This window comes from Rousettus aegyptiacus, unplaced genomic scaffold (genome assembly GCF_014176215.1).
Source record: "Rousettus aegyptiacus isolate mRouAeg1 unplaced genomic scaffold, mRouAeg1.p scaffold_m13_p_6, whole genome shotgun sequence".
Lineage (NCBI taxonomy): Eukaryota > Metazoa > Chordata > Mammalia > Chiroptera > Pteropodidae > Rousettus > Rousettus aegyptiacus.
This window is the reverse complement of record NW_023416309.1, coordinates 63064659-63076968: the sequence shown is the minus strand read 5'-3', so window position 1 is coordinate 63076968 and position 12310 is coordinate 63064659. Positions and strand designations below refer to the sequence as shown.

The window sequence follows — 12310 nt, the reverse complement described above, 5'->3', positions numbered from 1 at the left end:
GCAAGCATGGCTACACCAATACCAAGACAACGCAGGGTGCTTCTCTGCCCACACTGTTCCTGGGTCAGGGTCTCATGGTCACCAGGTCCTACTGGGCATATGTTGAGGGTGCTGGATTCCATGCCCATCAGAGCAGAGCTGGCGGCTCCTTGGAGCTGCGTCTCAGCCTCACCCTTCTCCCCATACTGTTCCCCTTAGTGGGCTGAACCCACTCTCATACTTTCAAGTTGGTTTCTTTCCTGAAATCCAATCTTGCTTCTCACCACTTGGGACATGGCCAGCCCGACATCCCACATGGGTACGCACACTCAGAATATCTACAACAGCTCTCATCCATGTCTCCAACCATCCTTGATTATATCTGCAGATGGCACGGCTATTCCCTTGCCACCAAACTCTGCGGTCTTAATGATCAAATCCTCAAGAGGCACCTCCGCCAGCTCCTACTCGCACCCTTCAGGCCCTTGATTCTGTTTCTTTGACCCTTTTTAGGTTCCTGTCTGTGTGTCCACCTCCAGGCTCTTTGTGCCCAGGGCAACTGCCCTCATGTGTATGCCCAGACAGGCTGCCTTATTTGCACCCTCAGAGCACCTACCAGAAACTTCTCAGCCTCACCCTTCCCCAAAAGGTCCTCCCAGCTACCCGCTCCTCATCTGCTCAGTACTAGTCTTCTGGCAGTTAACCTTAAACACCATTCTCTCATTGCTATTTCAATCACTGTTTTATATTCACAAATTCCATTTTTTTTCAGAGACCTCGTGGAGAATTCCACATCTGTGGCAGCACTTCCAAAGGTGTCCTGACAGCGTCATTTTTATGGTTACTTAGCAAGTTTAAAACATCCTGCCATCCAGAGAAAATAGTTCTACTCTGTTCGAGGTTATCAAAAATACACACAGCTTTTGGAATTGCCTTACATGATTTGCTAAAAAAGAAAACAAACAACAATAAAACAGAACTATTTTTAATAACCACTGATGTTATATAGGCACAGATAACTAACCCTCCCTGTAAAGGAAAAGCTAGATTGATCCACAGTGGGTAAAGGTCTCATAAGAATAGTAAGGAAACCTAAGGATGAGTTCAGTTCTTTGCTTTCTGCCTTGGCTTCAGATGTCTCTGTCAGATGTCAACCACTGCTGGAGAGAGGCCCTGCTTCCCCTGGAATATTTTGTAATGTTCACATAGAGACCAACCAGCCCCACGCACGACCCTGGGTGGAGAGATAAGCAGATGTGGCTGTGGCCGTGAGGGGGCTCAGGAGACCATTAAGTGCTCCAGGAGGAGGAAAAGAGGGCACAGATGGGGCAGGGGCAATGTGACTGGACACACTGAGGCCAGGCCTTCATCAAAGACACCATAGGAAGCCTCTAGAACTTTGCAGTGGAGGAGGAGGAGGCAGGAAGAATTTCTCTGGGACTGGGAGCAAAGGGCTGAGGCAAAGCTGCTGCTTCTGAGGTCAGAGATTAGCTGTGTTGGGGACTGGTGACTCAGGTCTGGTGTCCATGTGCAGGCAGCATTTATGCCCTCAACTAGACCCTTCTCACTATTCCATCGCCCTTTAGCTGGCCCCATGAGAATGGAGGGGTGGCCCTGTCAGCTTGCAACTGTCTCTAGACAAATCAGAACCCCAAGGCCGGAGCAGATGGACCTCCTAGCTGTTGGACAGCCCACAACATATGGGTGGCAAGTACATTGCCTATGGAGGGACCAGAACTCAGGTCCCAGAGTCTCAAATTTCTACAGACTAAGAAGTCATTCTGGGCCTTTTAATTCTGTGTCCCAGTCAATACTTACCTCCGTAGTTCAGCCTATTGGCTAATTTACTAATTGCTAATGAATTAGAAGAGAGCCTGAGAAACAAGGGCCTACATGAGCAACCAGACAGAAGAGCTTCAAGGTGGGAATTGCCATATCTAACTGAAATCTTGATAACCTCACATCCCACCTCTCGGCACCTTTCCATGCCTTTGCCCATCAGGAATACTCCATCCAGAGTGCAAGATCTTGGGATTGCCAGCCCCTCCTGCTTGCCTTGGGAGTCTGGGGTCTGTTCAACAATCAGACCTCAGGTTTAAGCTGCTGTCTCAGTGACTTTTCTGTACCCCACCATGGGCCCATGGCTGAGAAGCAGATCTGAAGCCTGAGAAGTACATGGTTCAGCTCTTTACCAAAAGTCACCCACCTGGTCCTCAGCTGCCTCCTGTGCTGGCATGCTCACCCCTAAAGCATGTGGCTTTTAACACTGCCCAGGTACTTCCTGGTCTCCTTGTTAGTTGCTCCTTTAGCCCATGCATAGCGGCTAAATCAATCCTTCAAAACAGAAGCCAAAACAGTTGCTTCCTTCCTCAAACCCTGCAGTGTCCCTCCATCGCCTCAAAAGGAAACCTAGTGTTCACACCAAGGTCCAATGATTTCTTCCCACATGGGAAGTATTCTCTCTTAGACCACCCTGCCACAGCAGCGGCTGTACTTTTCTTTGCACCTATTATCAGTATGCGAAATGACAGCACCTATCCACTGGTCACCTGATTGTCTCTCTTACTAGAAGGAAAGCTCTAGGATGCAGTTACTTTGCTCACTGCTATGCTCCCTGTACCTTGGGCAGTTACTGTGCACAGAAGCTTGAACTAGATAGATACCTGGGAACAAGGAAATAAGCAAGTTCTCATTTGAAAGCATCACATCTGGGAAGTAGTAAAACCAGGATCCTGCACTCTGCCATTGGTCTCACACCAAAGTGGGCATGTCTCACCTTGGAGCAGGCCCAAGGAGCTTGGTCTCAGCCTTCTCCAGGCTGAGCCCTGCATTGCCGTGTCTGGCCAGGCCTCCTCCCAGTTGTCTGCCCAGTGCCCTGCCAGAACTAGCACTAGGCCGAGTTCCTTGCTTGGATTGCAGAGTGCTGGTGAGGAACACTTCTAGGTGACGGTGGCAGACCCTAGGGCTCCCTCTGGGAGCCCTGTGGAGACTCCTATCTCTCCCAGTGGCCTGGGCCTGAGGTGACCAGGAGTTGTGCTCACCCCTACCCACCCTGCAGAGTAAACATTTCCAGTGCCTCCCACAGGCACAAACACTTGCTTCAGGCTGGCAGTTGGGCCGGCCCCGCCCTCCAAGCTGTTTTCCTCTGAGAGCCTTCCTGAGCAGCTATTTTAGGCCTTCCTGACAGTAATTGATTGCTGGTGGAAAAGTATAAAAGCAGCTACTGGGCCTCAAGGTTTGCCAGACAGCTTGGGGAGGATTCTGCCCTGGACAGTGGCACAACGTCCTCACCATCCTCCCAGCAATCTGATACGAGACACTCAGGCTCTGACTGCTGGACCCCCATCCTTCTGCCTCAAGCTTCCTGGGGGTTTCCTGCAGACTGTCCTTGCTCATCCAGCATCCCAGCTACTACTAGACTCCCTCAGCTACAGGTAAGAGAGAGCAACTGCCCTCTGGCCTGGGACAAAACAAAAAGGCTTTGTCTACCTTCAAAGACAGTTCTCAGCCTAGGACTTGCACAGCCTCACTGTGGGTTAGAGGCTGGGGGTACAGTTAATAGCAGTGATAGTAGCTGCAGAGGGCTTTATATTATAAAAGGATTTTACATGAGGTGTCATTATATGTGTTTCTCACAACACCCCTGTGAGGCGGGTATCTACAATCCTGTTTTATAGAGGTGTAAGTGGAGACTTTGAGAGGTGACCTTGCCAAAGGTCCCCAGGTCAGGAAGTGGCAGAGCCTGGCTTTAAATCCAGGTTTCCTCTGACTCCAGTCCATTAGACTGGGTTCTCTTATTTGTACAGGTTTTTAAACAATAGTAATGACACAGTCTTAAGTACGTGGGCTTTTAATGTTAGCGGGAAGGAGGGGCCCAGTTGTTTGAGCCTGGTCTTGGATCCGCAGACTTCAAACCATTTTCAGGGGCACGATTCACATGGGCAGCCTCGGCTGGGGAAGAGGAGCATAGGAGGGGTGGCACAGCAGCTCCTCACTCCCAGTTCTCTGTCAACCAACAGGTTGCTGCTTCCCTTTTGCCAGCAGCCATGAGGTCCCAGCTTCTGATTTCTGTGGCCCACCTGCCCACAATCCGGGAGAGCCAGGAGGAGATGCTGCTTGGGGGTTTTAGGCAGGAACCCCCAACATCCCCCAGCCTGGATGACTATGTGAGGTCCATCTGTCAGCTGGTGCAGCCCACCTCAGTACTGGACAAGCCTGCAGCCAAGGACCGACTGAGAAGACCCCACTGGCCAGCCTGGGCCTCTGAGGAGAGCTCTCCCACCAGGTCCCCATATGATATCACTACCCACTCCAGCACCCAACATCCCACACTGCCTGAGGCTGGCACTGCTGACCCTCTGGACTGGCTCTTTGGGAAGTCCCAGGAAAAAAAGCCCAGTTGGAGGGACACGTCGAGGACTGGCTCTTCTGCTGACCCTTGGGGTCTACATAGACAGATGGACAGCAGGAAGGCCCAGGGGGTCCACAGAACGAGGCTATGTGATGCCAGGGTACAGGGGCACTCTCTGGAGAGACCATCAAGGGACTGGCACCTGGGCTCCTGGGCTTCCGGGCAACACGACCAGGCTGCAGCCTTCCCCACAAGCTGCTGCCCTAGCAGTGTCCTCAGGACTCTCCATCTGCACCTCCCAGTGATCCATGAACTCTGACCCCTCCCTAATAAAAGCTTCTGGAGCAAGCTGGTCTGCTTCATGTCTCCACTCTCCCTCCCCTGAGGTGGGCACTGCTGCAGGCAGGTTTCTGGGAGGAAAACGCCTTTTTGAATGGGAGGCCTGCTTTGAAAATTCATAGTGAGACCTCTGAATAGTGAGAACAGCTTATCTCACATGGTATATTACTGATCCCATTTGCATTGCTTCTTGCTGGTTGACCACCTAAGGCAAATTATTCTCTCTCAGTTTTTTCATGGGTAAAATGGGGATAACTGATGGGACCTGCCTCCTAAGCTGTTATGACAAGTAAATGCGATAAAGTCGACACACATCATGGGGCACCTGTAGCTGTTGTCTATGTGGGGAAACGAGATTGCAGGAAGGGGAGAAACAAGGTCTCAGACTCTGAGAGGTTTCAGAGCAAGACCCAGGGTGTTTCTAAGCCCCTGGACCCCTACTTTCAGAACCTATGTTCCGTGATGCCCAGGAGAAAACATGAGGTCTCAGCAAATGCCCTTACTCTGTTTCAGGGGGACCTGTCACTATGGTACCAGGGAGTACCTCAATGGCTCCAGCTAAAAAGTCTTGTGTCATCAGGAGAGCTTTTCCCAAGCTAAGGGTCAAGACAGAACCTGTACCAGCTCAGTCTGCAGGGTGCCAAATGATTGGCCCAGGTAGCCCTATCTCTGCCCATCCCCACCCCTACCTGCCTCCACCCAGGGGACCTCCGCTGTGGAATGAAGTACAGAATGTTGTCCAGTCACTCTGTTCTCAGACAAGTCCAGGAGCCAAATATCCTATGGCCCAGGCCAGCCTGGGCCAGTTCTAAGTGCCCCAGAGACTGGTAAGGTGAGGGTGAGGATTAGGGTAGAGGAAGGATTTCCTTCCTTCAAGATACAAGTGAAACATCAGAGAACTCAAAAGAATCAGGCCTGAGATTGTCACCCTGTTTCTTGGGGCTGGGCCAGAGCTGGATGACCCTGGTCAGGGTGGAGGGGACAGAGAGGAGAGGAGGAGGATAGAGCTGGAGCCTCAGCCAAGCTCACACCAGCTTCGGCTTCCTCCATCACCTTGCTCTGTGGGCTATCGACCTAACTTAACCCGCCCTGCCCTTCCCTCCTCCTTTCCCTCTCAGCTATTTTTAAATTTCCTTGGATTTTAAAAATGTTATCTGTCTTCTTTTATACGTGTTTTGTGGGGAGGCAGAATGTAAACCATAAATTCAAAAGAAAAAGTTTCAGAAATTTACACAGTTTCTTTATCTTTAAAACAGGGACACGGATGTCTATTCTACATATCTTATAGGAGTTGGGAAAATTGGACTAAAGAACTTGAAGATGGAGTTATAAGTACTTCATACAATGTTTGCATCTGTCACAACCTGCTGTGTCTCTAACCAGCTCCAAGCTGCAGGTTCCTAACCTTCTCCAGCAAAAAACAATAATAATAATAATAATAATAATAATTAAAATTTAAAAAAAAATTTAAAAATGTGCAGCCTTCAGACAGAATGTTCTTAGGAGAAGGTAGGGTTGGGCTGACCTACCTACCTTAGTCGGGTGCCTGGCCGATGACCGATGGGCAGGTTCCCAGGGCCCAGCCTCAATGCAGCCCTTTCTGTGAGGCAGCTTGAAACTGGGTCAGGTGGAGGGAACTAGGGTCACTTGGCCAATTCCTTGCAAGCTCAGGAATCACACTGCTGTATTTGGGGAGGTTAGACAGGGGTGAGGGCTCTGGGCTCCTCTGCTAACACCTCTCAATGTGAAAGAAGTTAATGGAACCTTCATAAGGTTCCAAAAAATTCAAGGAGGGGCTGGTGGAAGGGGCTTCTGTTCCAAGGGAGAGAGAATATACAGAGCAGTCTCTCTCTCCTCCCACACACCACTAGAGTAGAAAAAGACACAATGTCCCACCCGCCCGGGGGATGGCGGGTGGGAGGCAAGCCGAGACGACTTAGGGGTCCCAGGAAACATGTCCACTACTTCAGCACTCACCCAGGGGCCAGTGGTCTGTCAACTGGACATCATCACCTTAGGATGAGCATGGTCCTGGGGCTGAGGATGGGGACTTGGTACAGTGTCGCTCAGGCCACCAGGGGGCGCTTTGAGTCCACTGAGAGATGAGCGCAAGGCTGGGCAGCAGGCCTGCCTTAGAGGGCCAAGTATGTACACACCAGAACACAACACTATCCCTGCCTCCTGCTCACGCAATTAGTAATTAGCAATGTATTTACCCACTGGTATTTCAGGTGGTCCATTTTTTTCTCTTGAGATACCTGCCAGCCTGGTTAAGACGCTCTGCTGTCTTTAAAAGGTACAGATTGCTCCTAGTTGCTCAGTTTTTCATTGTAATATACGCAAAGTTATCCCAAAGGCAAAATTCACAATAGAAGAAGCTAGTGCCTTGGTCTTCTGGGCAGGGATCCCTGCACCTAGCCCTTTGGAAGCTGGAGGTAAGTTCACAGGGAAAAATACCCCAGGAGAGGCTTCTGCCCCTTGACACACTTCATTTCTCCAAGTTCTATGGACCCTGGATGAGACAGTAGGGAAGAAGTTGCCCCTAAATTGTAGCAGCCAGGTTGCAGTTGCTCCAGTGAAGGCCCAGGGACAACTGGGGGTGCGGTTCTCTTCAAGGGCCTCACATGGCTCTGTGAGGGCACACTTGGTGCTGAGACCCTCGGCAGCCTGAGGGCACCTTAGCTTAGGTGTCCTTGCTTAATGCTGGTGATAGTGTTGATGTATTATAAACATTGTGCTCAGGCCTTGAAGCTACACCAGCATTTTTCACTTACTGCAGTGTCACCTTGCTTGAAGGCTTAAACTCTGAGAGCCTCAGTCTCTTTTTTGGGGGGAGATGATGGCTCCTATGTTGCAAAGTTTTTGTATTACAAAAATAAAATGGAGGCAAAGTGCTTGATATCTGTCTGCCGTGCCTTCACGGACTGCAGTGCCCAAAGAGGGGATGGCCTGAGGTGGCACTGTAGGAAATGCTTGGAACGGTGAGTTCCTCAAAGCCCAGGAGGCCCCAGGTCTGCATTCTGAGAAACTGCAGAGGCCTGGATGTTGGGTTGTGGGTGGGTTATGGGAAAAACTTGGTGTCCCAGGAACCAGTCATACATTTCAGTGTCAGAACTCCACACTTCCCACAGCTGTAGCCCAACTTTATGGTGGCTGTCATTTCCGAAAAGATACACTCCCTCAGGCTGGCACCCTTTGGCTATTAAGACTGCAGAAGGTTCTTGAAAGGAGTTTTCTGGCTCCAGAGAGATCACATCAGAGCCTCACAGCTTTTTTTAGTGTTAGGTACATAAAAATCCCTGCCTGTGGGATGTTACCTCCTACTACTGCGATCTGTCAGGAATACCTCTTCCCATTGTGGAATTCCTCACTTCTCCGTGTGGACTGTCCCATCACATACAAACACGGCAGAGTTTTGGGACTTCCTAGCCCACACAGCTGCTCTTACAGAGGGGATTGTCAGAGGGAACTCCAAGTGCTCTTAGACCAGCAGTTCTTCCTGGCCTTCCTCAGGATCCCCTGGAGGCCTGTTAACAGATGGGACTATGGAGAGTTTCTGATCCAGCAGGATTGGGGGGAGGAGGGTGATAGAATCGTAGTTCTAACCAGTTCTCAGGTGACGCTGAAACTGTGGGTCTGGGGACTGCATGTTAAGAGCTACCATGGTCTTAGATCAATCCCTGAATGGCCCAGGGATGAAGAGCAGGGCCCAGCCAGATGACCCCAGCCCATGCTTTCAGCAAAGAACTGAAGTGGGCCCCAACTCCTCACTTAGCAGCACAGATCAAAACTGCCCAGAACACTGGAGCTCAGGATTCAGCCCAACTCCTCCAGGCTTGCTGCCTAGTTATCCAGCTTCTGTGCCCACGACCACACTGTGCCTGGCCCAGGGGATGTGGACCCAGGTGGGCACTTGGGCCCAGCTCTGGGGGCTTACACTAAAGTAAGAAAAGAGACAGTAAAACCAGAGATAACAGGACAGTAGGATCAGGGCCCTTCCGCAGTAGTAACAAGCTAGGAATGTAGGCTGGTACAGTCTGACTGACCCTGTCAAATGGGGCTGCCTCTCTGCAGAGGGAAGGACAGAGCTAAGAAGCATGTGGCAGCACAAAGGAGTGGCTGCAGGCCCTGTGCAGGGTGGGCAGGTAGAGGTAGAGCATGAGATTTGTGCCCTGTCATCACAGGAAGCCTTAGCACTGTGTGGACCAGGAGCCAGCAGCTTCTCTCCTGTCTAGGCTCCTGAACACTTGGCCTGGCTGAGTGGGTATCCTAGGTAGCTGATTAGTGTGGTCTGGCAGGTGGGTTCTGGTTGGCTCTCCTTCATGCCACTGGCACGTGTCACTGACAGGTGACACCCCCCCTGCCAGCTTCCCAGAGCTTCCCAGACATTGGGGCTCATCCTCTGTTCTGGGAACTGCAGGATGTGTGCCTATTTGAATAACTAAAGGAAGAGAGGATTAGTGAGCAGAGCAGAGTGGTTTCTACTTGGATGAAGGGTCTGTGGGTTGACAAGGGTCAATTCTTATATTTAACAACTGAAGGGGAACTCAGAAGCCACTGGCTCTCATCAGACACTGACAGGCCAGAGAAAGTCTAGGAGCCATCCTGACCTTAACCTTGGACTTCCCCCCCCTCCCTCACAAATAAAACCTTACTACAATAAGATTCCTTAGTAGGCTTTACAAATAAATTGAGTTAGACCAATATGGGGGCCCAATGCCCTGACCTGGGTTCCCATGTGAGAGGTATAAAGGTTCTGGATAGTGGCAAGACCAGGCCTCTACTTGATCTCCCCAGTGAGCAGCTCCCCAAGCCTGGGTCCTGCTGGCCATTCTCTGGAGTCCAGCCAATGCCACAGAATGTTTTTGGCCTATAGACATGTTTTGTTTAGCTCACATGGGGTTTTGAGGTTTGGGAAATTCCACAAGAAATTCCAGATATCTAGTTTCTTTTGAAATATTGGAAAGGGTCAGACTATACCAGCCCACATTCCTGCACAGCAGTGATGAAATTGATTTGATGGGCAGTGGCAGCCTGCAGATGGGACCCATGCTCTCTTTTGTCTTCTCCTCCACATATGACCCCTGCCTCTCATATGTGACTCTGCCGGGACACCTGAGCATCTTTTGGGACGCTCTCCTCCATTTAAAGGCTTTCCTCTGATGTTTATTCTGATTGATAGAGACTTTCCTTGATTGCTACGTGAATTTGGGCAAGCCAGAGCCCTGTGCTAAGTTCTTTATCTGTGCTCTGGGATGGGTGGTCTCAAAGATTTCAAACACCAATGTTCTGGCAATGCACCTAAAGTCCCAGCTGGAAAGAGAAGGCCCACAGGTGATTTCCACTTGCTCTGAACTCTCATAGGGATGTTCTGGCCCTCTCTACCTCTTGCAGGGACCTCAAAGGAGAGATCCTGGTTACTGGTCCCCTTGTTCCCAACTCAGAGGATGGGTGACCTTATAATTCACTATCCAAATGGGGACACTTCTGAGAGTGAAAGGGATGGTCTTAATAATTACCTGGAATAACAGGTATAAACCAGAACAGTCTTCTGCAAACCAGGACAAATGGTGACTATGAATAAAGAAGAGAAACAGGCCTTACCTCTCGGTGTCTCAGCTGAAAGCTTCTGCCCTCATGGTAGCAGTTGTAGGTTTTCAGAAGGCTTAACAGCTCCGACCTAAGAATGGGGAGATGCATACATACTCTTGGAGTGTGTCTGGGCCTTGGACAAGGCATTTGTTTTCACTGGCTTCAAGTTTCTTCACTTGTAGAATGGGAGTAATAGTACATGTCTTACTGGCCACATATAATCAGTTAAAAGACCAGATTACCCTTGGACACATGCCCTTTGGTCTTAAGGATTTCACATATCAGCCCTCATGGAAGGCAGAGAGTTAGGGCTGAGATGGAAGTGAAAATCACAGATGGGCCACATTATAGTACATCCAGGGTGTCTGCACACTTTCACTATTGCAGACAAGAGTTCCTGATAGCCTCCATGTACTTTGCATATAAGTCACTTCCTTAAATAAATCCCCAGGGGCTTGGATTATTGGCATTTTAAAAACTCCTGTTTTTCCCCATGTTACTTCCTACAAGGGCCTGGTGTGGCTGCCGTGAGGGCACCATGAGTGGCACCTGCCTTATATGGTCAAGGGATGAAGGTGACAGCAGTGAGAGTGAGATCTTTAAGGACCTAGGAAGGCCACTCTGCCCAGACGGTTTCTCCCCAGAACAAAGGGAAGGCCACACTTGTGTGTTGGTGGGTGTGTGGCAAAGAGCACAAGGACAGTTCCCTGTACTTAAGCTGGGCTCTTCAAGGCAGCACTGTCCAACAGACATGAAATGCAAGCTATACATGTAATGCTAAATCTTTTAGTAGCCACAATACAAGGGAAAATGAAAACAGGTGAAATTAATTTTAATAACACATTTTATTGAACTCCATATATTTAAAATATTATCATGCCAACATGTAATCTATATAAAAATGTTAATGAGATCTTGCTCATTATTTTAGTTTGTAAGAAGTGTTTGCCACCTTCTTACTGTAGATGAGCAAAACCTGCTCTGATGCTCCAATGTGACACCCATGTGTGATGTGAAATGATGGTGACTGACAGGGGAAGTGATTTACAACTTCATGGTATTAACAAAGCAGGACTCGATGTTGCATGTTCACTGTGCTTATGAGGGTGTACATGCTGAAACAAATTTAATAGGATATATACACGAAATTATTCATGTTATGGTGATTACTTTTCCCAAAGTGAGATTTAATGTTGTTCTCATTATAAATTTAAACAAGAAAAATGATGATCAGGGTAGTATTGTGAAATGACACAATGGAATGCTGTCTGTTTTCTCCCAGTCTCTAATAGGAGGACCCCAGGGGGCATGTCCTCAGCAAAGAAGCTAGTCCATTTCAAGGAGGCTGGCTTGTTTGCAGGATGGCAGATAGGAGTTTCCCAAATTTAGAAAATATTTAGACTCAAGACTCAAAAAGTGAGATAAAATGGCAACTATACTTTTCTGTTCTTCATAAATAAATTTGAAAAAGTATTCTAAACATACAGAGTAAACAAAATAAAAATAAGCAAAGTTAAAAATCATGTCAAGAAAACACACTTTTTCAGTAAAAACTTAAAATATGTTTTGAGGGTTTTTTCTCTTAACTGTTTAACACAATAAGTGTTGGTACTACTCTAGTTTTTAAATAAATTAAATATTATCTCTGCAGAGTTGCAGAGGGCATCGTTATGCTTTCCATGTTTTTGTAAGCGGGAAGAGCAGAGGTCAAACCCATACCCTGAAGAGATCCTCAATCTCCAATAACACAGGCAAAAATAAAATAAAATAAAATAAAAGCATCTCTATCACTGTCCCAGGGACAGGCATACGTCATATCTATGAAAAATAACCAGAATCCCTTTATTCAAACGCTGCCCATGGAGGGAGGGTGTGTGGCCACAAGGAGATGTGGGCATGAACCTGTCTCTGTACACAAAAGCTTACTTTAGAATGGACTTGCTGTCACTGACGGCCACGTGAGAACTGAGTGGACAATCTTCCTTCATCTTCTCTTCCTGTTTGCAGACTCTGAAGTTACCTGCCAGAAAGACCAGGAAGGGCACACAG

General features: G+C 48.7%; 2 protein-coding genes across 6 annotated transcripts in view; one reads left to right on the top strand and one right to left on the bottom strand.

The window, feature by feature from the left end:
- RASSF4 (Ras association domain family member 4) overlaps positions 1-12310 on the bottom strand; it is a 38974-nt gene that overhangs the window by 15474 nt on the left and 11190 nt on the right. For all 4 annotated transcript variants that reach the window (XM_016137614.2, XM_016137616.2, XM_016137615.2 and 1 more), the window contains exons 2-3: positions 12188-12281; positions 10274-10349 (exon numbers count right to left, since the gene is read on the bottom strand). In XM_016137614.2, the coding sequence (XP_015993100.2) occupies positions 10274-10349; positions 12188-12249 (138 nt within the window). In that variant the 5' untranslated portion in view covers positions 12250-12281. The remainder of the gene's footprint in view (positions 1-10273; positions 10350-12187; positions 12282-12310) is intronic.
- DEPP1 (DEPP1 autophagy regulator) lies at positions 3233-8942 on the top strand. 2 transcript variants are annotated; one of them, XM_016137620.2, is made up of 2 exons: positions 3233-3413; positions 4024-8942. In XM_016137620.2, the coding sequence occupies exon 2, from the start codon at positions 4026-4028 to the stop codon at positions 4647-4649; it is 624 nt and encodes a 207-aa protein (XP_015993106.1). In that variant the 5' UTR covers positions 3233-3413; positions 4024-4025; the 3' UTR covers positions 4650-8942. The 2 variants fall into 2 exon arrangements, with proteins under 2 accessions (XP_015993106.1, XP_015993104.1); XM_016137618.2 differs by having other exon boundaries at positions 3999-8942.

What these genes read in the sequence shown, in the direction of transcription:
- DEPP1 (XM_016137620.2), top strand. Translation starts at nt 4,026, where the DNA reads ATGAGGTCCCAGCTTCTGATTTCTGTGGCCCACCTGCCCACAATCCGG.